Source organism: Corvus hawaiiensis, chromosome 18, assembly GCF_020740725.1.
Source record: "Corvus hawaiiensis isolate bCorHaw1 chromosome 18, bCorHaw1.pri.cur, whole genome shotgun sequence".
Lineage (NCBI taxonomy): Eukaryota > Metazoa > Chordata > Aves > Passeriformes > Corvidae > Corvus > Corvus hawaiiensis.
The window spans coordinates 12,862,017-12,886,943 of record NC_063230.1 but is presented as its reverse complement, the minus strand read 5'-3'; the positions used below and the strand labels follow the sequence as shown (position 1 = coordinate 12,886,943).

Below are 24,927 nucleotides of genomic sequence, written 5' to 3'. Positions count from 1 at the left end.
GGAGGCGCGGGCCGGCGCGCGCTCGAGGCGGCCAATCAGCGGGCCGGGCTCAGCGCGGAGCGCCCTCTACCCCCGTCCCCGCGTTCGAAACTCTCGGCCGCCAATCGCCCGGCGGGCGGCGCAGGGCCGCGCCTGTTCGTCGCCTCAAGGCCGCGGGAGAAGGCGGCTGCCGGGCGCCGTGGGTTCCCAGCGATGCGGGTATGAACCGAGCGGGCGCCCGGGCAGCCGGCGGGGGCAGCGCCGCTGCGCTTGGCCGGATCCCCGCGCCGGGTTCCGTAGCCGCGAGGCCGCCCCCGGTGCGCCGCCCCTTTCCTCGCAGAGTGGCGGGCGGTGCAGCCAATCCGAGGCGGCGGCGCTGTCAACATCGCGGAGCGCGAGGGGTGGCCGGCCAATGAGAGCGAGGGGGCGGGGCTTGGCCTGAGCGGGGCGGGGGGGCGGAGCCGCTGGGGGGGCGCTGGTGAAGGGACGGGACCGTGGAGGGGCCGCGCCGAGTGAGGGGTGACTTGTGAGGGGGCCCGGGGGACAGCGGGGGGGAGCGGGGCACTTGTGAGCGGACGGGACACACACGGAACCGGGGAGGGGGTCACGGACTGACGGGAGGCGGCCCCGAGGGCGCAGACGTGGCGAGAGGGATCCCTGCGAGGGCTGAGCCCTTGGGGCCCGGGCGGCTCCTGAGGACGCCCTGGGGCGCTGCAGCCGCGGGGCTCGTTGTGCTTTCTGCGGGTCCCTCAAAGTCCGTGGGGAGATGGGGGCCTGGCGGCGGCGGGAGCACCGAGGTGCCCTGTCACCGCTTAGGGATCTGCGAGGGATCGGAAGGAATCGGGTCTGGCTCAGGAAGCGATGCAGAACCTCACGGGCTGTGTGTCTGCGCTGGCGCCGGCGTTTGCATCGAAGTCAGCGCCGATATTTTTGAGTTAAAACACCTCGCAGCTTGTTTTTTTGCAACCGTGCCCCTTTCTGCAGCGACGTGGCCGTGTAAGGACCGTGCTGTGCTGTGGGATCGATGGATGACAGTGCTCCCGCAGCACAGTTACAGCTCACTAATATTTTTTTTACTGAGAACAGACTTCTAATGAGGTTATGAAACGAGCCTGTGTCACAGCTAAGTCCCACCCATTGCTGTGCTGCTGAGATAGGCCACCCATGATTCCATCCTGGGGAGACGGGGGTGACTGATGCAGCCCCCATCCAGCAGCTCCAGTGACACTCCCAGCCTCGGCTTTAGCTGTCAGCTTAGCGGCCTGATAACCTCCCAGTATTGCTGACTTCTGACCACTAGAAAAAGAAAAAAGCCGTGTTTTTCTTCTTTTCTTTATCCAAGAAGCTCTGTCAGAGGGATAATGTGTGTCTGTGATAGCTTCCTTCCAATTCTGGCATTTTCAGCCCTACCCAGAGGAGATAGTGAGTGAGTACCTGAAAAACATTCCTGCTAAAGCCAAGCAGGCTCCAGTAAAACAGGGAAAAATAGGGCAGTTGTTCATTAGTTTCCTTCTGGTGAAAATATCTCTAACACTTCTGTTAGAGATACATCTCTTTGTACTTGCAAATAATAAAAGCTTGAATCTGTAAAACACATCAGCAGTTCTTTGTAAGCACTGTAAAGAGGAATGGTTGTGCTTTGGAGGTGTTGTGCTTCTTGAAGGCAGCAGGAAGTTATTCTTGGCATTATCAGACTACCAAGATGATATTTCTTAATGTCTCTTTTTGCTCTCCATCCCTGAAATGATCATAAGGTTTTTCTTCAGTGTTAGAACACAGGCTGAATTCACCAGGGTGTAGAACATGCTGAAATAAGACCTGTGTAAGAACTGAATAATTAATGTACTTCAAGGGTTTTCTTAGTGAAAGTATGCAAACTGGAAGAATATTTTAGTCTCTCTACAGCCACTCTGCTTTGAGTGCTGTAAAACTATGGCCCAAGTATTGTGTATTTATTTATTTATGATGCTTTCAGTTAACCACCTGCTGGTTTTAACCACTGTGGGATTCCCGTTTGACTCCTTTTTTTTGTTGTTGTTGTTTTATTAATTGGTCAGAAATGTAGCTCAAAACAATTTCAAAGCTTTCTGAATTAATGTTACATATTAACAATGAAACAAGTGATCTGTGAGAAAAATAAGCCAGATATTAACCCACAGAAGTGGCAGAATTGCTCGACCCCAGTCTAACTCAGTTGGTCTCAATTTTATTATTTTTGGCGAGTGTGTTTCTTCCAGTGAAGGTTCAGATCCTCAGTCACATTTCAATACATTGATACTAGGAGATCTCACACCTTGCAGATGGTCTGCGGAGCCCCAGATTTTAAAAAAACAACCAGTCCCGCCCAAACAGCATGGTGTTACCTGGGATGTTTTGCATTCAGACCTCCTTTACAGCCCGGTGTTGGATGTGTGATGCACAGTTAGGAGCCTCTCTGGCTTGTGGGAGGCCCAGCAGGCACGAGGCTGACTGAGCAGCTCCTGTTTGCAGGGGTAGCACAGGGGAAGGAGGGAGCCTGGTTTTTGGAATATTTGCACTTGCTGGGGTGGTTTGGCTGAAACAACTGTCTCTTCGATTCCATTTCTATTTCTTCACACAATAAAGTCAAATGTTCTTTTAAAGAAAGAGAGTGATGCTTATTCCTCTCTGTTTTCAGGGTGATGTCATACTTGGGACTAAGATATGGAAAACTGCGATGTGGTGAATTCTGTACAAGGAACCCCTTCGTCTTCTGCAGACTCTGATGGCAGAAACACCCACAGCTCTGTGTGTAATTTGAATTGTAACAGGTAATGTGCTGAAGGAAACACTAGCAAATGTTTTTATTATTCTTTTGGTTTTGCTTAGTTAGCATGCCTTCACAGTAATATTTGTATTAAGGTGAAATTTTTATTTCAACATGATGAGAGTTCCAATGTAAATTGAGTGTATAATTCTCTTCTGGCAGTCTAGCCTATGTAGTGTATTGTTTTGGCCACTGTGTTGCACACCTGACACAATAAATAATTGTTTTTCCTCATGTTTCACCAGAAGTCCTTCATCCAATCCCAATGGAGTTTCTGGTTACTCAGGGAATACCAGGTCCTCATTAAAGCCTGATTCTGTTGAGCTGCTTGCCTCCTTTATGCAAGATATCCAGAACATTGGACACGCTGACTCGGAAATTGTGAGGAACTGTGAGGTATTTGATGTTAAGGTTTATTTTAAAAAGCTGGTATTAATGTATTTGCTTTGCATTTTTTTAAGATGAACCTAATGCTATTTCAGGAGAAAGACCTGCATATGTGTTTATTCTTCATGATGGGACAGAGCCTTTTACAATAAGGGAACTAATCACCTGGCTGGATTTTACTGCAATGTTATCTTAGTGTTTTACAATATTTTATCTTTATATCTTGGTGTTTTATAATATGGATCTGAATATTTTTTCCCAAAGTTACAATACTTAAAGATAGCAGGTTTTTGAACTGAAGAATTTAAACCATTAAAATTGTAGCACATTGAACTGGTCTGAAATTATCCTAGAAATTAGAAGGTTTTTTTTCTGAAACTGGTTCTGTTTCCATTTGTAAAGATGTGTAGGTGATTAGTTTGTTTCCAGATTTAAACCAACGCAAAAATAATGATGTAGTTTCAATGAACTAATTCTCCCAAACACTCTTTTGAATATTTTTTGTCCTTTTGTATTTCACATTTTTATCATTATTTTTAGTCATCATAAGGAACATCAGTTTTCCATACCATGGGCTTGTTCCTGCAGAATGTTTGAGCTTTCTGGCTGGGATCCATCCAAGTGTGTGTTGACAGATGCTTAATTTGGGTTCTCTTTAACACCTCCAGGAACAGAATATTGATGTCTGTGTCCCGTGTCCTGTGCTTCAAGCACCAGGCTCCATAAACATTAGCATCAAATAGTTTTTAAACATCAGATTTTGCCATGTTTCAGGAATGCTGTACATTTGATTTTTTTGAAGTTATCTTTTAGTTTCCACTATGTAATTATGCATCATGGCCTTCAGCTGGATTGCTGAGGGAAAGACTTTCTTACTGAAGAGAATGGACAGAGGGGTGTTTAATTCTCAATTTTAGATTTGCCTGTAATTAATGGAACTGGAATCAACCTTTCCAGAATTTCACTGTTCTTTGCTGGCAGCTGTTCCTACTTTTAGTTTCCATTGATTGGCATGGTGGAGGCTGGATGTACTGTGGGGTGGGCAACCACAGTGCTGTTATTCAACTTTGTGTTGTGTCAACACCCAAGTATAGGATTGCAAAACTATTTGTAGCCAGAGGAAAAGATAAGAGATGCAATTTGGCTGTGCTTTAATTGTTTTACTTTGTGATTTAACAGACAAGGTGGCTACAGCTATTGAGACTGGTAGAAAAACAATGTCAGGAACAAATAGTTGCCCAGCAAGAGCAGTTCCACCATCAAATCCAAGTAAGTAATGGCTGTTCATGGAGGTAGATAAGGCTGAATGTTTTTTTTCTCCCCCTCCAACTCCACATTCCTCCAAAACAATGCAGAGAGGCAGTTAATTGAAGTGGATGACTGGAGTGCTGTTTAAAGGATGCATATTTGAGACAGCCTTGGCTAATTAACAAAGTAACTGGTAGGAACCATTTCAGAAGTGATTTGTGGATCATTTGTTTTCAGTTGTGTCGTTTTCACAAACTTTTGGTTCAGAATGTTCACATGATAATGGGATTTTATAGGTACAAGGTGGTTTTTATTAACTGTTAGACTGTATAATTTCTAATTTTGAGAAAATATAGCTTTCTTTTGATTAAAAATATTATACAACCTCTCATCCCCTCATCTAAACAGTATATAGCCTAGGAAAGCCATCACTGTAATAGCTGAACACTTCTTTCACCTTCAGTTGAACAGTCTCCTTTCTAAGAATGAAAAATAACCCATGTGAAGGTTCATATTTTTGCTGGACTACATTTATCCATTAGAACAGAAGAAATGTATATGTATATATAACAGACAGTAATACTATCAATATATAATGCTTAATATGCTCATCATTTTGGTTGCTGTTTTTCCCTTCCCTTTCCTGATGCCCTCCACACTAGTAGTAATCAACAGTTCCTGAACTGAATTAACAAGAGGTACTGTCCTTTTATCCTATCTCCTGTTTCTCCTGCCTCACCTCCCCAACTTCCCCCCCTCCCTCTCATCTTGTTCTTTTCGTCCCACCAGTGTTTCCTTACCCTTGTATTTCCTTCCTCTTACTGTAGTGGTTTGATTCACTTGTTGCTGATCATAGTCTTTACTAATCCATTGTGTTGGCTTTGCTGGTTTTTATCTTTTTTTAATAGGAAAGGCTACCTCTGGAAGAGCTGAGGGTGTGGTGTCAGCAGGGACTTACTAACTGCATGGATTGCCACACTAAACACAAAATCAACAGCTGTAACTGACTTGTGTGAATGCATTAAAGAAAATAAATGGAGCTATTCCAAACTTACACTGGTGTGCCAGTGACCTAGTGAAAACACTGAAACACATTCTAGTGAGAGTAATAAAAAGACACAAAACCAGTAATAATCTACTATTTGTGGTAGAATAGCAAGATGTTGCATCAGCACTGACATGATTCTGAGATCAGGTTTCCTCTGTGCTGGGTTTCAGGACCAATTGTGCTTATAAAAATCTTCATCCATATGAAAATAGGGATCAAAAGACCTTGAGTTCCCTTTGGAATCAGTGGGGTCAGCCCTTGGCTTATGTGATCTATGCAACAGAAGACAAGTGTGCCAGGGAGAAGCTGTCACTAGCTGTGGATCATCCCAAGATCAGACTTTATCAAAGAGAATTTAAAAACAAAATTACAATCCCAAACTTGTAGAAAGCACTTCTTATTTTTCCCATTTTCTTTCATCTCTTGGAATTATTTGTGACTATGCAAAAAGAAGTAAAAATGCAATTTAATTGGAATAGGAGCCTTTCACTTTCCCTGCACAGGGTATTAATGACAAAGATTAAATGTCAGCAGTGAATCTGATCTTCTTTCCCCCACTCCAGTTCTGTTTTTTCCCTCCTGTTCTCCCTTCCTTACCTTCCTGACAGAGTTGGATCACAGAATTAAAATACAAACAATTGCTGCAGTCATGATTGAAATCAATAGCAGAACACAAAACTTTGTAGTGGAAGGAAACTTAATCCCAAGTTTTTTGTTTGTTATTTTTGGCATAGAAGGACTGAGCTGGAATTCAATTGTTAGTTCTATGGCAAGTTAATCAAAAATCTGAGGCTTGATCCTGACTAGCATTACATGTAGGTTCCTCTGAAGTTAAGTCTTCTTTTTTATTTCTTACTTTAAGAGAATAAATCGTTTTTGTTCAATTTGTGCTTTCCAGTTGCTATTCACATATGAGTAATGTACAGTTCTGTGAAAAAACATTGAATTCCACATCCTCAAAATTACTGCAAGTTTTTTTCTTCTTTCTTTCCTGAGGGAATTAGTTTGAAATACGTTCTTGGAAACAGTTCTGTGCTCTGTCTTGTCACGTGCAAGAGTTGTGTGCTCCTGCAGTTCAGTAATCTCAATTGAACTCTGCAGAGGTGCTGGCCACGGGCACAAATGTGAAATCTCTTCACAGCCCTTGGCAAAAGCATGAATTACTTCTCAGAGCTGTTTCAGTATTGCCAGTGCACAACTGTAAAACTTAGAACTTAAAATTACTTAGCTGATATACAGAAATAAGTCTTTTCAGACATTGTAGACAAAGGAGTAAGTGACCTGTTGAATCTGGTGATCCAGTTATAGGTTTGCTCCACTCCATCAGACACCAAAACAATCAAAAGGTAGAACTTTGTACCATATGAACCTGATAGCTTAATCTCTAAATGGGGTTTTTAAAGTCGAGTTTTATGCAAATAATCTTGCAGAGGTACATTATTCCTATTCTCATAATAATGGTTAATACTTAAATTAAAGCATCCTTGCAATCTTTAAAAATGTGTATCCAAGTGAAAAAGTGTTTCAGACCTAAATTTAGGCAAACACCTGGATAGCTGGTATTTCTTTAGCTGGTTGGTAGGTAACTATAGTTCTGAGGGCAATTAGTGAATACATTCATGCATGTTTTTTACATGAATAAATGACTACTGAGACTCGTAATTCACTGCATGGAATTAAGGATTGTTCCCATGGACATTTTACTGTTATGCACAGTATGTATTTATCTACTTTATGCATGAGATGTCTGCACATGAAAACTTGGAGTTACATGGAATAAGTACTCTAAATCTCCCACTAATAACATGAATCGAAGATGCATCAAAATAGGAACGTGATTTGTGGCAGGACCTCATGGGAATTGTGCCTTTTCCTCTGTGCAGCTGATTCAGGATGAGATAAAGCAGCTGGTGAGGTTGCAGAGCAGCACTCGGGGTGCCAGCAGGAGCCGGGGTTTGCCTGCCCAGCTCACGGACACCTTTCCATCCCTCCCGAGCCCAATGGGGATGCGCTCGGAGGCGTTTGAGGAGCAGGAGAGCATTGCCAGCCAGCTGAGATCCAGCGAAGGGGAGACGCAGCCAGAGGCCTCTGATGTGCAGCAGGAATGTGTGGGGAGCGAGGCCTCGATGAACAGCGGCTACGGCACCCTGTCCACCGCCGAGCTGAGCCCTGGGCAGCCCAGGCAGCAGGGCACAGACTGCATGGAGCACGCTGCCCACGGAGCGGGGCTGCAGAGTGATGCAGCTGTGGGCAGAGCTCAGAATAAAAGAGAACTTTTAGCGAAAAAACCAGAGGAAAACTGTTCATCAGGAAGGAATGACATTTTAGTTTTTCCCGCTGAACTTGAATGTAAAGCCGATGAAGATGAGCGTGGGAAAAAAGCCAGGTAAGTGATAAGCTTCCCAAATGTGTTAATTTATTATTATAGACAATTCCCATTTAGTAAAAGCTGGGGGTCACCAGGAACATGTCTGAGTTGAATGGAACCTCTTGATGTTCTGCTGCTTGGCAGATAAATACATTTATTTAGCCTGATGTTTCTGAATCATGCAGATCTGCATCTCAAGTGTTTAGCTGTTGCAGATGTGTTTGGGGGAAATACTTTAAGGTGTATGTGTGTGTTTCTTACCATCTAGTAAATCTCTAACATCATGGGCACAAAAGTTGAAACAAACCCAACCAAAAAGAGTAACTGCAGATGAAGAGTGTGTGAACTCTATGCAAGAAAATGAGAGAGTGAAGAGATTACCACTAGAGAACGTAAGTCTCTTTTTATTTCATTATGTTTTTCTAATGCTATTCTTGTAACTGGTATTTTTTCAGAGTTACAGCATGTTCTCATTCAGCATATACTTTCATATTTTAAGCATTTGGGCTCCCATTCACATATTTAAAGTTCATGTGGGCAAAGTTTACTTCTTGGATCATTCCATATTTAGGCACATAGCTATTTTATCTTACTTTATTCATTGCCTAATTTTTGTCTTAACACGTCCCTAAGTGGCACATGTTCTTTCCTTGTAGAGATAACGACCACATTCTCAGCTGAGGCTTCAGGTCATGGTAATTTATTGTGCCCTGTAATTTTTGAAGGATCTTTGATTTCAGCTGGTGATGCCTCTTCTGGCACGTGGGATTCTTTGTGTGTTAAGGCATTAACCACTTTGCTCAGGACAAAAGCACAGGCACATCTTAGGATATACCAGTTTAATTATGTGCCTTAGCTTAGTTCCACTTTTGGCTATGATTACCCTCAATATAAATTCTGTAGGTTTGGATCATGCTGTATAATTGTATTAAATCTCTTTGCTTAAAAAGACTAAGAACATTTACATGCGATTTTTAAAAATTATACCCTTGCTTTTTTTTCCTTTGCCTTGTGATTTTCCTTCTGAATTTGTTTTTCCATTGTAATTTTAGACAAACCTTACTGATGCTGCTTTGCCACCTTTTTACCTCAATCAACCAAAGGAAAGTCCGAATTCCATAGTGTCAGAAGCTTCAGGTATAGTTAATTTCTTGTACCTAAATTTCCTTTCTTTTGAATTCTCATTTTTAAAACTCTTACTGGAATGCATCTCCAATAATTTCAGGGAAGTGAGGAGGATTTAAGCACTGACAAGCTTTGCTGTGGCATTAATTCTGCTTCTTGCTCCTGTTTTCAAACTGATGGCACCTCCTGTGTATCGCTGCTGGCAGATGTAGGACATGCAGCAGTTGGGTTTTTTTTTTCCAAATTTCTCAGCATTTCAAAGCTGAACCTGGTGTATAAAGCTGTTTCATAATGGAATTACTGTTACTGTCATGGTAGGGTATCAAATATTAGCATCAATGGTGTGGTAATTACAGGAGTTCATGGTAATAGAGGCAGAATTCCTGTAAGCCAAGGACATGATGCAATAATTGCGTGACAAGAACAAAATAATGCAGTGTGTAACGTGGTGATTCTTTAATTTTGGGGGGAGGGTTGCTTTTTTTGTGTTTTGGTAAGGTTTGGCTCTGTTGTTCTGGGGGTGTATATGAGGGGTGGTTGTTGGTGGGTTTGCACGGGTTTGGGAGTGTTGGTTTTTGTGGTTTTTTTATCAAAGCCAGAAAACTAATTCACATATTTTGATCATAACAGGGTGGATTCATTTCAGTAACAAACAGGGGCACAGAGATGCAGCCCTGCAAACTGTGTATAATTATTGCTTCTTCACAAGCCACTGAGAGAGGGACACATATAAGAAATTGAAGTGGGATTGAGGCTGTGTCTGTTCCTCTTGTGCCATCCTTCTTAGTCCTGGTAGTTTGTCTTTTTGCATGCTACAGAGTGCTGCACACATTGAAGAGTTTGTAGCATCTGGGATTATTCCTTGGGTGGTACCAGTTTTAAGTGCTATACTGGAATCATTAGAAATACAAGTTGGCGGTAAATGAGGATTTGCCCCTTGAACACCAAATCTGTGTGTTTTAACTGATTTATAGCTTTTGTTGCTGGTGCTGTGTGATGTGAGACTGATTACGTTGCCTGTGCTTTGCACTGAGATTCTTGTAACTCCTGGCCTGGTAACAAATACTCTAATGACATCCTTAAGCAGTGGATGCAAATAACTAATACAGCATTCTTGTTACTGACAAAATAACATTTTACTAATGGATTTTGGATTCTTGTTCTATAGCTGTGAGCTTGAAATTTGTAATTTTAATTTTATTTTGGTCTTTTTTTCTTATCAGGACTTTCATACTGGAAGTTAGATGAAAAGGAGATGTATCACACTTTACCAGAGAATTTCAGAAGTGAGTGTCCTGATGTTTTCTCCACAAAAGTATCACCAGTTCAGGTAAACTTTGTACATGTTTAAAAGTTGTCATATAGTTTCTTGTCATCTTTGCTTTTTGCCTGTGATGGAAAGAACCAGCCCTCCAGAAGTTACATTCTCTGTGAGAACTCTTTTGCTATCTCAGTCTCTCATACCCTGGCTCTTCATTATTCCTGTACCCCACTAACCTCACTTGGAATTTACTGACCTTTTGTCATTCTAAAGAAAATGTGTATAGAAGATGAAAAGTGACTAATATGTTAAAGGTGTATGTGCCTTGTTAAAGACCCTTTTTTAAGCTGGGTGCGTTGAATAAAGCTGCCTGTTCTGAACTGCTTTATTAGCTAAACTCACCCCTGAACTTGCTTATCTCTATTGGGAGTGGAGGATTGTGTTCAGAAAAAGTAATGCAGCGATTTTGCCTGTTGAAGTTGTCTTCTGCTGATGAAAGGAAGTTGTCATCACTGAAGGATATTTATCATAAAAGACAAAGGGAAAACAAGCAGATGCCAGACCAGAGTTTTATGCCTTCCTCCCAGTCAAGTCACCCACCAGAGGTAACACTGATTTCTTTACTTCGCATCTCTCTTGAGGATATGTTGGGCTGGTTTCACATGGCTTGGCCCCTGCTGCCACCTCCAGTGTTAGGCTGGAACAGCAGTTTTAGCAGCTGAGGGATGAAGCTTGGGAAAGGATCCAGCTTGAAAGAACCTCTAAGAACAGCCTGGGCAGAGAAGCACCTTTGCTGCACAACCTTGAGGATGCCGCAGGGACGGATGTGCTGCTGCTGAGGCTGCAGCTGGTGAGCTGCACGTGGAACTGCAGTGGCAGGAGCAGGGTTTTCCTAGTGCTTCCCACAAGACAAGTTCATTCCACCCGTGAAACAGAGCAGGCACAGGTTGTGGAAATGATTCTTTATCGTATCTGGTTTTTTATACAGCTCTCAGTCCTGTACATAACCCAGAAATGATGGCTGCTGTGTGACTGTATCATTTAGATAATTGATGAAGTGCTTTTGTAACCCTGCAAAGTTATTGTTTCAACACAGAAACAGACATCTTAGTCCTTCAGTTTGCATAACTGAAATTTCAGAGGTTTTCTAGGAAGCTGCAGATGTTGGGTATGTCCTTTATTAATGGAAACTTAGAAACTTAAGTTGCAATTGTTGGGAATGTGTATTGTCATTTCAGTGTTACAGGTGCCTTCATTTTATTTGTCACTACCAAATGATTTTAATAATATTCAGTATAGTACCTGCAGTATGTTATATGGTTTACTGATGCCTTTAGATAAATTTTGTTCTTGTAAATGGAGTTAAATCACAACTTTTTTAGCATTGTAACTTATTTCCTAGATCTTGACGTTGGACCCAACCCTGCATATGAAACCAGGTCAGCAGAACCAGGGACGCTGTTTTTTCAATATTCCTGAAGACTCTACTCCCTTTTCTCCAGACTCTATGGCAGAGCCCGGATTTCCAAGTCATTGTGACACAGACTCTTTCTCACAGACAAGTAATTCATCTCAGTTAGATGATTCTCCAACACACCCTGCCAGCAGCAGAGCTGTGCGCTTGGACCTGTGGAGAAATCACGCCTTCCAAACTGAAAACAGGGCCAGCTCTCCCTTCCCAGTGGCATACAGGGATGCTGACAAGGATAATTTAGTCAACACTGAGGAGGAAGAAACACTGACTCTAACTCCATCTTCTGTTACTCAGTGTGCTGACAACAGTTTGCCAGATTACAGCCTTTCAGTGGCATCTGTTGAAGATCCTGTGGTAATGTCAAAGTAAGTAATTCTTTCTTTTTTTTACAAGTCACAGAGCTGGTACTTTCATGAAAGAAATGAAACAACAGTAGTAAACCAAACAAAATATGTGAGTTCTCTTGGTCATGTCTCTTTAGACATAAAAATAAAAATACATCCTTCCCTCAAAGGCTGTGTGAGGGAGTTCATTTAGGCAGAGAATTTCAAAGTTCGGGGGGGGGTTATGTTTTCCTCTTTGGCATCAAATGGTGGGAGAAGCACAGAATTAATGCACTTAGGAAAAATAAATATCCTCCATTTGCTGTTGAAGCTCCCATGATTTGCACATGGAAAAAGCAGGGCATAAATTCCATGTATGAGGGCTTGTAAAAAAGTAAAGCTTTGTATTGTGTTTGTATATATTATTTGTGTATAATAATCATAATATCTCTCTGCCTTAGATGACAAAGCTGTTTTTGCTTTAGCTTGAATGCAAGTAGAGTTTTGTAAGAGACATTTATATGCTGAGTTCGTTATGTGCCAATGAATCCTGCAGTGTATGGTCATGTGGATGGCTGGAATTTTTAAAAATTCTTATATTGAAAATAGGATTAGGCAGAACCTGAGGGAAAAACACGCTCGACACATCGCTGATCTGCGAGCTTACTATGACTCTGAGATACAGAGCTTAAAACAGCAGCTGGAGTCAAGCCATAGAACTGCTTCATCTGAGGACCTGAAGAAAATCAATCAAAGTCTTGCTGACAGGTGCTCTTTGTCCTTCTTGTCTTTCTCTTTACGTGGTGCTCTTTTTAAGACTGAGTATCCTTGTTTGGAGTATCTTGAAAAGTTTATGTCGCTCTTCAATTCTGAAGATTTCATGCATCTATGATACTAATATTTCCCTGTTAAGTATAAATTTTGCATTATTTAATGCAGTTGCTAAGTTGTGGCTGCCCCATCTCTGGTTAAAGGGTTGGACAGGGCCCTGAGCAACCTCCTCTTGTGGAAGATGTCTCTGCCCATGGCAGAGGGGTTGGAACTGGATGAGCTTTAAAGTCCCTTCCAACTCAAACTGTTCCATGCTTCTGTGATGATCAGTTCACTATTGTTAGACAGCAAATGTGGTGTTTGGACCAGAGTTCTTGTTTGACCTGAATTTTGCTGGAGCCAGTACAAGCTTTCCTCAGGAATGGCTGGCAGGCAGAGGTACTCCTGAGCAATTTGTAATGAAATGATCTGTGTTGAAAGATTGTGCTCTCCTGTCGTGCTGGTGAACATCACCCTTCTGTACCTTCCATGTCAGAACCACAGGAGACACAGAACCAGTCCTGAATTCATTGGTGGCTTTACCCTGGAGTCTGTGTGCCCCTGCTGTGTATTCCATTAGCTACAGCTTGGATGTTTGCTATACAGAGAATATTAATGTGATTTCTGTAGAATTACTGCCAGTCAAAATACATACTGCAAATTTAGACAGCTGAATACTTCACAGAATTGGTGTGTTCTCAGTTTCCTGCTCGCCCCCCAGGGCACCACAGCTTTTCTGAGCAGAGACACTGCAGTGGCTGAAGATCGTGGGAGGAGATCACAGGCTGGGCACCAAAATTCGTGGGGATGCTTGGGGGAGGAAAAAAGGCTGTAGAATGTAGATTTATTATTTGAAGATTTCAAGAGATTGGTTTAATCTGTGTGTTATAAATAGGTGTGACCAGTTAGATGCAGCTCTGAATGAAGCAAGTGCTCGCATAAAAGCCCTCGAAAATAAGAATAATGTGCTAGAAAAGCAAGTGGTAAGTGTATGTTCTTAATTCAAGTTGCTTTTTAAGTAAAAGGGTTAAAGAATGAACTTTTTCATTAATAAGCTGATCAGTGTTTCCATACTTTCTTTATTTTTAGCATTTCAACCTTTCCCTTAATGTGTAACATCAGCCCATGTTACATAGTGACTTTCCTGTCTGAGTTTCTTAGGATTCCCTACTTGAATCATCATGACTTTTGCTCATGAACTTTTTTCCATGTTAGCAGGGATCAAACAAAGTCTCTAAGAGAGAGATACAGAGAAATACTGTAATGTGTTTATCACCTTTCTCTTTAAATTTTCTTTATTTATTTTGTTTTAATTATTTTCTTATTAGAGCTGTGATAGAAGAAATCTCACCTATGCTGGGGCAAAAGTACTCTCTCTGGGTGTATTTGCAGCTTTTCTAGCTAGGCCAGACCTGTTTGCTTGTGCATAAATTAATGCATAGCTGCATTTATTAGTCAAAATGACACTGTCATGAAAGTTGGACACTTCGTCATCAAAGTTAGACACCTGCAGAGACTAATTTGACCTTCTTTAGACATTTTTCTATACTGGAAAGTGAGTCAGTCAGATGGACTGGAGGCCTCACCTCTAGATATTTTAAATCCTATAAAATTCATGCATTTTTGGAGGGTTTAGTCTTTATTTTCGTTCTTTCTAAGTCAAAGAAATGAGCAAAAATCTTGTATAGTTTATATACAGGTCTACCCTTGCTTTCTGTGCAGATGACTTTAGATTATTCTTTGAACTGAAATAAACAATCTGCCAGGGAATAAGAATGTTTTAAAGTTCTAAAGAACGTTTTCTGTCCTCCAGGCAGATTGGAGGGAGCGTTTCTGTGCCATCAGTAACACTTCCAAAGTCCTGCAGGAGCGGCTCGAGGAAACGCGCGCAGCCCACAAGGAGAAGGACAACACCATCAGCCGCCTGAAATCGAGGCTTAAGGAGCTGGAGGAGGCTTTTGAGAAGGCTTACAAGTTATCTGACAATAAAAACACAAGGCTCCAGGAAGAAAACAAAATGTTTCAAAATGTGAGTAAGAAAATGGACGATGGTGTTGGCAGGGGCACGACAGCAAGTCCCGGGTGTGAAAAATACTCTGAGTTTACCACTGGAAAGTCGTAATGCTCAACTAAGGAAACAGAAATGACTCAGCTGACTCCTTACTAGGCTGGGTGTTGGGGGGCACTATGGACCTAAAGGATATTTAAAACCAATTATTGAAGGCAGCAGGTGTGCACTCGACGTGGTAACCCTTGCAAAAGTCTGTCTCAGGAATTTTATTACTCTAAGTGCTCTTAGTTAATTTTATTTTTGAAGATATGACATGAAATTATTTTGGAAAGTCATTTTCCTCTCTTAAGCTTGTTGCAGATGGACTAAACTTTTCATACCTCATCCCAACGTGCTGAAACTGTTCATTGTGTATGATTTTAGACTGAATCAAAGGAGTTGTTCCTCTGATTCTTCAGGAAAAGCTTTATGGAATGCTTAAATGGATTGGCAGAGTGGGTATTGGCTGGAAAAGCTACTTCGTGCTTTAACTTCTTTTTTACAATTGAAATTTCAAAAGACAAAGTCACTTTTAAAGTCACTGAGGAATGTTACTGGTTCATTCATTCCGTTTCTTTAGAGACAAATAATTTGAAAATTAGAAATACATTCTTTAAGTAGCTGTCTCCTCTTGTCCTGTCTATAACTTTTTGTTCCAATTAAAAGATGATAAGGAGAGCTTAACAAATACTATTAAAGTACATTTTGTATCCCCTGTAATGCTTCTGCATGTGTTAGACAAGCTGTTGAGATGATTTTACAGCAGCCAACAAAACTGTTAATTGGCTGTGGTCTCACTGTGGGTTTGTGTGTTCTTTTGTTTTGTTTTAGCTTTTAGGAGAATACGAATCCCTTGGAAAAGAACATGAAAGAGTAAAGGTAGGCACACACTGGTTAATTAAAAACCCAAACATGCAAACTTTGTGATAATGTGCCACGGAATTAGCTGAATTAACTTAAATATTTTGAAAAAGCTCAAAGAGAAAGATCCGTATTTATCTGTACTGATAACTTCCTTGTTCAGAGTCCTGGAGGCAAAAGGAAGGAAACTGGAATCTATTATTTTCCAGTCACAGACAGCAAAAATACTGCAAAGTCAAAGCCAAAGAAATTAATGGACCCTTTGAATAGGAAGATGTATTTAATGTATTTGTTTTCAAGACTGATGTGGAGTTACTTGGGCTTTATTTAATGCACTTCTGTAGTTTCTGGGTTTTTTACATTTTTCTTTGTGTCCTTATAGGATACGTTAAATACAACTGAAAACAAATTGCTTGATGCAAACACGGAGATTTCTGATTTGAAAAGGTAACTGTGAAACTTATTATTGTTTTAACAATATGAAATACAACCTGTGGCCTAAACAACTTCTCCTAGAGTGTGAGGGTTGTAGATCTTGCAATTTTAATTACATTTTATGAAGAATTTCATGTTGCTTTATGTTGCTTGTACAGACTAAAAATCTCATTAATTTAGGATATGCATTTTTTTCTACTCCCTCTGCCTCCACAGCAGTATCTCCTGGTCCTGTCTTGCTGGCCAGATTATGTGATTTATTTAACTTCAAATTCAAATACATATTTATATCCATATTTAGACAAACAGAGATACATAGACAGAAACACAGCAATTGCTCTTGTTCTCCTGCTTCATCCAGAATATCTGAATAAAAATGAGCAAACTCTTAAGAAATATGATGTTTCTTTTATGCCATTTAAATCATCTCATAATGCATCTTTTTTAGGACAATTTTAAAGCTTGAAGCTCAGCTCAAGCAGGTGGAACATGAAAATACACTGAAACTTCGCCATATAAGTGAAAGTCGTGTAAGAACCTCTTGTGCCAAGTAAGTGAATATTCAAACATGAAAACAATGTGTTTTGGAACAGCTTTTAACATGTTTGGCTAAAAATGGATCAAGATGAGGTCACTCCATGGGCTAAAATGGATTAAACACATGTGATGTAATCCAGAGATTTGATGTGCCAAGAAATTATTAAACCCAAATAAATACTGTGGATAATGTATCTCTGACTTGGCAGACTGTCCCTTCCCTTCCCAAATGAGTGTTTGCTAGGTCCCAACTGCTCAGCTGAATTCCTGTACTCCACAAAGATCTTGGGAATACAATCTCATAGTCTGATTAGACGTTGGAGGTTTTCTTTGTGTGTCATTGGTGTGGAAGGCTGATTCCTGCTTGGTATGGTTCTAAGTATAGTCTGTACAGGTATCCTGAGAGTAGAGTGGAAGTTCAGTTAGAATGAATACTCTGGTTTGAATTGGGAATTTATGTTAAAGAAATTCAAGTTGATCTGTGCTCTGGTTTTATTTGTTTGTTGTTTGAGGGACTTTTTTATGTTTTAAAGGCCTGGAAAGCTTTTTCCCCCTTTGGTTTTTATTACTCAGTTATGGCTTGTTCAGTGTCTTTCCCATCTCAGCACTGATGCTGTGGAGCCCAAAATGACAATTCATGTGATTTGGGGATGTCCATTTGGATGTATTGAACAGGAGTACTTTGGGGAGATTTAAATATTGATGATTACAAAGATGGAAATAATTTATGTATTAAAATATTAGAGGGACAGATTTCTGCTTAAAGCTCTTTTAATATTTATGAACCAGACCCCTCAACAATGAAGAGAAAAAGGAAGACCTGGACATGGCAGACCATGTTCATCAGGGAGGGGGACCCAAGAGCCAATGTGGATTTAGAAGTTAATCTGTCCCTAACTGATCTCAGAGGCTCAAGGAAAGCCTCATTCCAATTGAATGCCCAGCAGGACAGATTTACAGAATAGTGCCTACAGGTCATGGCTTGGGTAAACAAGATCCTTTTTTCCTAATTATCTTCTTTCCTGTGTATAGAAATCACATTTTTCTTTTGATAGTTCAAAATAATAATATACTAATTGATGCTTGTTAGTTAATATTTATCACTCTCAGGTCATCAGTGCTGGTTTTTTCTTGTTTTTTCTTTTTTATTTTTCTAATAATTGTTGTCCAAAGGAAAGCTGAGATCAGATGCTTTGAACTACTGCAGTAATCTCCACCAAATGTTTTCATTTAATTAGTTGAGATCTACTTGCAGCCCAAACCTTGGGCTGAGTAAGCAGCATTAAATTACAGGAAGATCTTTGTGGAGCTCTGCATTCTGAGCATATTGTGTAATTTAGACTGAAACCTCAACATACGATTTTTTTTCCCAAATATTTTATTTTTACTTTACAAGCATGTTTTAAAAAGCAGTTATTTTTTCCACAGTATTTACAAGTTTATTGTATATTCGTTTCTGTTTACTGGAATAAATTGCAGATTTTTCTTAAAAAACAAAGCAGAAACAAACAAAAAAACCCAAACTCCAAAGCTTTTCATAATTTTGAAGCTTTTTATTCCCACAGCAAGTTGGGAACTCCTGATGTCAGCAGGAGAAAGTGGTTGATACCAGGAGCTGAATATTCCATTTTCACTGGGCAGCCTTTGGAGGGCCAGGAAAGCCCCAAAGACAACAGGTTGGAAGAAACCTATATTCCTCCCAGGTGAGTTGGTTTCCTTCAGTGCCCACCATGATGGAAAGTGGAACACTTCTAAAAAGTAATAAAGTGGAACACTTAAAAAAATTTTATCCAGAATTGACTGGATTCATGTTTCTAGATTTTGTACCTGTTAAATAGAGTTCTCAAAAAATTTGGCAATGCTGTAGGTGCTATAAAATTCCTTAAAATTCCTTAAAATCTTCATTCCCTCACCTGCTGTGACACAAACAGGAGCAGCCTTCAGCACATTCTGTGAAGGAGCAGAAATCCTGCCCTGCCTCTTGTGCTGCTCTCGGTGTTTGTGTCCAAACCTGCTCTGGGTTTGGGCACCGTGTGCTCTCTTGTACTGAGTGTGAGCTGTGGCACTTGGCTTCTGCTTTCCACCAGTGGGAGGCTTCAGGTGTAACTTGGGAGTTTGTCTTCTTATTTAGAAGTTTCTAAAGCCTTGTCAGGACGTAGTTAGTTCTGAGAACAGGTTGAGCCACCAAATTAAACTCGCACTGTTCAACTTTAGATTCCTGAATTGACTCTAACACAACCCTCTGGGGTTCTTGGCTGAAATTAAAAGCATCCTTACTGAAAATCTTAAACTAAATGTCTTCATGTTTTTGTTTATTCTGTTCATGTTTGGGTATATGTAATACCCAAAATACAAAACTTGATCTTCTTTTTTTTCCTTCCACCACCTCACATTCTTTAAGGCATCATTCTCCTCCTGAAAAAGACTCCTCACAAGAAGATTCTTCAACAAACACAATAGAAAAGAAAGAAAATGAGATGTCAGAAGCACCAATTATAAAAGCCTTTAAAGAACTTGAAGAAGGAAAAGTATTTAAAGATTGGGGTACACAGACAGAAAAAGAAGATGCACCAGCTAGTAACTCTTATTTTTGTATTCCTGAACATGTCTTTACTGGCTTTTCTTTGTTTGCATGTCTTCTGGCTCTGGTATTCTCAGCATTCAAGTCCATCAGGCTTCAGTGATGGAATAAAAACAGTTTTAGCATGCAAATTTTTGGGGTTCTCCTAAGAAAATTCGAAGTTAGATATCTAAGTGATTTGTTTAGAATAGGGGGAATGCAGAGGTTGTTGTTAGGTCTCAAGCTGGAGACTAGTTAATGTCCCCTTTTCTAAGAATATCTCAGTCTTTATAAACATGTTAATGGAGTCCTAACAAAGCTCTGGCTGCTGTACATCCATTTTAGTTTCCGTGGTGGTATATGGGAATGGTATTAAGGAAGTGGGAGTGCACTGAGCTGTTGTAACAACACTGATTCAGAGAAAACATTGAGTCTTTCTTAAAAGCTTATATTCTGAGCCTCAGGCAGGTCCTCCAGCCTTTCCCAAAAGACACTTTTGGCCTGATTTCTACTGTTTCTCTATTAAGCAGTATTACTCAGCATCATTTCTCCCTCACACACTGCAGAGATCCTTTTTCATGAGTTAAACTGTCTGATCCAGGAGTAGGAAGAGAGACTTGAGCTAAACAGCACAAATACATTGATGTGAGGGAGAAAAAGCTGAGTTCGGGGGAATATTTGTGAGTTCTTGTGTTGAAAATAATTGATTAATATAACAACTTCTTTTCTTTTAATTAGAACCATCAACTCGACGTCAGACTGTTGGGTTTGTAGAACCTTCTTTGGTTGCAAACCGATCTCCAGAGAAAGGGAAAGACCAGCACAGACCCAAGCGGTTCAGCTCCCCCTGTGGCCAGAGGTCATCGTCCCTTCCTCCTGCAAACAGGAAATCCAACACTCCCAGTCAGTGCTTTTCTCAGCTCTGCTTTGTGTTACTCAAACAGTAGAATCAAATCATGAAAGGCTCCTCTAGAAGATGGAAAGATAGAGACAGGATTTCTGCATTGTTCCGACAGTCTGAAAAAAACCATGTCTGTAATCACAGACTATGTGAGAGTTCTGAGTTTATTTTCATTTTTCCATGTTGTGAAGCTCTTCTCATCTAATTTAGTTAAACATGTAGACAGCTTTGAGGAGCATTCTTTTAAGCTGTAAGCACATGAGTGGGAGGTACTGCACTGGGGAGTTTAAGGTAGATAAACATACTTTGTCTTTTGCAGCAAGAAGAGAGATAATGTTGGCACCAGTGTCTGTGACATACAGCCCAAAACGATCTCCAAAAGAAAACCTCTCTCCTGGATTTAGCCATTTGCTTAGCAGAAATGAAAACACAGTGACAAGGTACGAGTCTGGTGAATACAGCTGTGTTCTGATCATTACTAGAGAAGCAGGATTTTTATATAGGCTTAATGCTGCTGTTTCTTGTTCATTAAATGTCCTCAAAAATGAGTTGTGAAGATTTCTGAATATAAAGCTAAGCTGTACTTTTTAAAATCTGGCAAGGAAAATCTAGAATGATTGAACAGGATTTAGAAGACTTACAGGCTTCTTCTAAAAAAAAAATTGTTTATTCAACCCAAAGGTGTAAAAGTAGAAAATAATGTATTGCGTGATACATGATTTCTAACCAGTAATTGCTGTGTGCTTCCTGCTCTGTAGATTTGATATACTTCTAGATGACCTGGAAACTGGTCCTACTTCTACTTTACAGCACAATAATCCAAGGAAAAGGCTCCAGTTTCACTCACTAGATGATGTAGAAGGTAATCTGTCAAAGTGGAGGGAAACCGTTCTTTATTTTTGTACCACGATTCTTTCCACAGTGCTAGCAGCTGCTTGACTGGAAAGCTGACTCTTTACTCTGTGAAGTCCAGCTTTTAAAAATCCTCTAAATCTTGGCTTATTCCTGTAGACAGAGAAATCCTGTTCCTACAGTATTTTATCTTTATGTATACGTGTGTGTGCACAAACACAGCAGAACAAGAGAAATAATTAAATTGAGAAAGAAGGGCAATATATTTCCCTGTGCTTAACTCAGTTGTACACTGCATATCTTAGTGGGGTCTATATTAAGATGTACATACTGAGTCATACTAATAAAATTCTCTTGCTAAACATTGCATTACAGACAGCAAAGAGTAACTGTAATAAAACCAGTTGTTTCAGATTTTTTGAAATGACTGATCTTTTCTCACTTTTGTACTCCTTGTCACAATGTTCTGCTTTTTGGTTTTATTGATGCTCTTATTTAGACTGGTGTTTGCATGACAACCAGTCAGCTTGGTGATATTTAGAAATGTACCAGTAAAAGTAATTCCTAATTAGTACAACACAGGAATCTGTTTGTTAACCAAAAAATATGCTGTGTTTCAAAGATCACTTGAAAGATGACCCATACAAATGTTTTGCATTCTTTCGGGAAGCTGTTTAAGGCAAGTGACTGAGCCTTTGCTTGTCCCTCTCCTCGGTTCGTGCACTGCCAAAACCATGCTGCTTGTGCTGTCATTAGCTTCTTTTTCTGTCCTGTGTAACAATTTCCCAGATAATAACAAAACAAATAAAAAGACTCCTGTTCTGTTGACAGGAAGGCAGCACTCAGGTGTCAGACACAGCTCCTGTGCTGAATCCGTCAGTAATGGAATGAAGAAAGCGGCAGCTTGGGACGAGAGGAGCCAGAGATACGAGGCAGTGCAATCACCTTGTGAAGAAGACTTCAAATACACAGCAAGGATTACAACTCTGGCTGAAACAGAGAGGCTTTTTGATGAGCTGACTCACGAAAAGCAACAGGCAAAGATTATTTTTGTTTTCAAGTTGTGAGAAATCATAATTGTTGTATGAGATGTGAGGGATGGAGCCATTTATCCATGCAATGCATGGCTGAAATTCATGCACAACTTCAGTGTCACATCAGGAATGTGCCATTATCCTTCCCTGCTCTACTTGCAGTCCTTCCCTGTCCCTGAATTCATTAAAGGAAAGTCACTGTAACACAAACACAGTGTGGGTGGGGGTTAGCACAGTATTATGGTGTTAAAGAACAAAATTCTCCATGTATCTGTAATTCATACACCTCACCTCTCTTTCTGTAAGAGGAGTTAGGAAGGCTCATATTGGTTCTTGAAACTAATTTACAGCTGAAGTGTTTTCTGTTATTAGATTGAGGCTGCACTGAGCCGAATCCCTTGTTCTGGTGGAAGAATGACCTTGCAAGCGAGACTAAATCAGGTGAAAAAGCTTCTCTGTACTACTGTTCTCTTTTGTTCTTCCCCAGTTTGAGAATACATAATGTAGAAAAAGGATCCTCTGGGTAGTAAGTGTCATTACTGTGGGGATTATTATATCGTTTTTGATTTTTATGTTATGGTTTTATATTGTTTATATCTTTTATTTTTTGTACATGGGATGCACATTGCCAAATTACTGCAAGAAGAGTCTGTTCTGGTACTAACACTGAGAGGTAGATAAAGGCAATGCATTAACAAAATGCAGTGGCTATGAAATCGATCCCTGAAGCTGCAGAGAGGATGTTGTGCTGTAGGAGAAATTGAAAAGTTTAGTTTTTGTTTGGTTGGGTTTTGTCTCCTTGAAAGTATAAAGAAGAAAGTAAGAAGATAAGTAGTTTAGGTGGAATACAGGGAAGTGCTTTCTGTGGAAAACTCTGCAGACTCTTAATAAAAACAAGTGTCTGAAAGTTGTCTTTTAGAGCTCTCCACAAAGCCTTCAACTTCAGCATTTCCTAAATTGTAATCCCAGGGCGTGTTACCAATTTAGCAATTTGAAATTAAAAGTGCATTCCAGTAAATCAATACTGCCACTCGCTGCAGTGATCAGCTGTTTCCTAAATGTGCCTCCCTAATTATCAGTCCTAATTCTTGGCAGATTTCTCTCATGGAGTTTCATAAGTCACATGATAAAAAAGCCAACAAATACATAAAAATAACATGACAGGTTTGTAGGTCTGGCTCTGGTTTTTGGGTGATAACAGAATGCTCCCAAGGCCTCAAAAAGGATACCAGGAATATAGGAATGATAGCAGTTTCCTAATTTTAGAAGGATCATTGGCTTTTATGATTTATTATTAATGCTTTTTTATTCTTTTAACTCTTCTTTTAGGAAGCCCTGGAAGATCGTTTGGAAAGAATTAATAGAGATTTGGGGTTAATACGAATGACTCTGAAAAGATTTCATGTTTTAAGAACCTCTGCGAATCTTTGACAATTCTCTCTTGACTGCAAATATACGGTTTTTTTTGCACTAATATATAAGGATGCACTCAGTAAATGCAAATTGTTTTGTATTTTTATAAACCCTGAAAAGTAGTTTTGCAACCATGTTACCCTTTACAAACAGCAATATTTTGTACTTCAAACAGCCACCTCTATTTTAAACATATTTTTGTTACACCTGAGAAATCAATGTTTATCCTGTATTGTAATATTTTTAGAAATATTAATTATTTTTAAATAGTGTTATTCAATTTATAATAAGAAACTAAAAGGCAGCTTGTTTTCAGAAAATGATAGTGTTACCCTTTTGCACTTGGTTTTCCTCCACCATTTTATAAATATTTATGGTGTGATGTAAATATTAGCCAAGAGGAGATTTTGGACTTTTAATACAAAAAGCAACATGACTTACCTGTGTTGAAGAGAACTGCTGTTCTGTGGTAAATCCTTTTAATTTAAACCTTTAATGGATGTTTTTCATTGTGACAGAACTGTGAGCAGTACTTGCACTATGGCTGGCTGGGGCAGGAAAATCCTGCTCCGATTCATCTGATGTCTCCCAGCACTCACAGTGAGGGGTGTTTTGATACTGTGAGTACCAGGATTCACCTGACAGCAGCCTCCCTTGTCTCCCAGTGAACAACTCGACTCCAGCTGACACTCCAGGACTGGAACTCCTTACCTGAAGTTACTGGTTCCATGTGCCAGACTGGGTTTCGTGCCAGTGTTCTGTTCGTGTACATTTCATGTATTTGTGAACATAAACGGATTTTTCTTGGTGAAAAATACATATTTGCCAGTTGACATATTGTTGCATTACTGTCCAACATTGATACTTTGGTTTGTATTTTAATATTTAATAAATGTTTAATTAGATTCTGTCCTCCTGCCCAAGTACAATAATAGGCTCTGGGATATTACATCAGCGATAATGTAGGTTTTAATCATATTGTGTGTTTCAAATTCTGTCCTTGTTCAAGACGTTTAGCCACCAGTGATGTGATTATAGGGCCAGAATAGCTGTCATAGAGGAAGCCTGAGAAGGTCTGATTCTAAAATTAGAGTGCTGTGGTTTAAGATATTTGATGAAGAACTGTCCTACCCATGCACGGTCTTTTCAAAAATGTTGTCGTTTTTCCAACCCCTTCTGCCCTGTGGGTACTTCCAGTGCAAGATCAGAGCCAGGCAGAAGTCAAGGATAGTAGTTACTCATTTTCCCCTTTACTCTAAAATGCAGTAATTGGGTCTGAATGCTTGGAGAGGACTTGCTCCAATGTATTTCCAGTCTCCACAAAGAGATGTACAATTCTGATGGCATTCCATGTTCTCACTGGTAATTTTTACTTACAAGGGGTTAAGGGTGAGGAAATAGAATCCCTTCCCTGCTTAGCTCTATTCATGTGCAGTTTTCCCACTATTTTGTTATTAACAGGCACAGTTTTAAAGC

General features: G+C 40.1%; 1 protein-coding gene across 11 annotated transcripts; it reads left to right on the top strand.

The window, feature by feature from the left end:
• Positions 1–58: 58 nt before the first annotated feature.
• Positions 59–24,356, top strand: MPHOSPH9 (M-phase phosphoprotein 9). 11 transcript variants are annotated; one of them, XM_048322561.1, is made up of 24 exons: positions 59–198; positions 2,636–2,768; positions 3,013–3,160; positions 4,331–4,420; positions 7,331–7,833; positions 8,084–8,207; positions 8,868–8,952; positions 10,164–10,270; positions 10,681–10,806; positions 11,604–12,040; positions 12,608–12,766; positions 13,704–13,791; positions 14,622–14,837; positions 15,690–15,737; positions 16,102–16,166; positions 16,603–16,704; positions 18,257–18,394; positions 19,093–19,268; positions 19,990–20,154; positions 20,472–20,592; positions 20,911–21,014; positions 21,836–22,041; positions 22,411–22,479; positions 23,368–24,356. In XM_048322561.1, the coding sequence occupies exons 2-24, from the start codon at positions 2,662–2,664 to the stop codon at positions 23,467–23,469; spliced, it is 3,486 nt and encodes a 1,161-aa protein (XP_048178518.1). In that variant the 5' UTR covers positions 59–198; positions 2,636–2,661; the 3' UTR covers positions 23,470–24,356. The 11 variants fall into 11 exon arrangements, with proteins under 11 accessions (XP_048178518.1, XP_048178519.1, XP_048178512.1 ...); XM_048322562.1 differs by having other exon boundaries at positions 3,010–3,145; XM_048322555.1 differs by having other exon boundaries at positions 3,010–3,160.
• Positions 24,357–24,927: the final 571 nt, after the last annotated feature.

Bases quoted from the DNA above. Each gene is read 5' to 3' on its own strand.
- MPHOSPH9 (XM_048322555.1), top strand. From the start codon at position 2,662: ATGGAAAACTGCGATGTGGTGAATTCTGTACAAGGAACCCCTTCGTCT. The intron at 3,161-4,330 runs GTATTTGATGTT...GTGATTTAACAG, and splicing joins AAATTGTGAGGAACTGTGAG to ACAAGGTGGCTACAGCTATT. The intron at 12,767-13,703 runs GTGCTCTTTGTC...TGTTATAAATAG, and splicing joins AATCAAAGTCTTGCTGACAG to GTGTGACCAGTTAGATGCAG.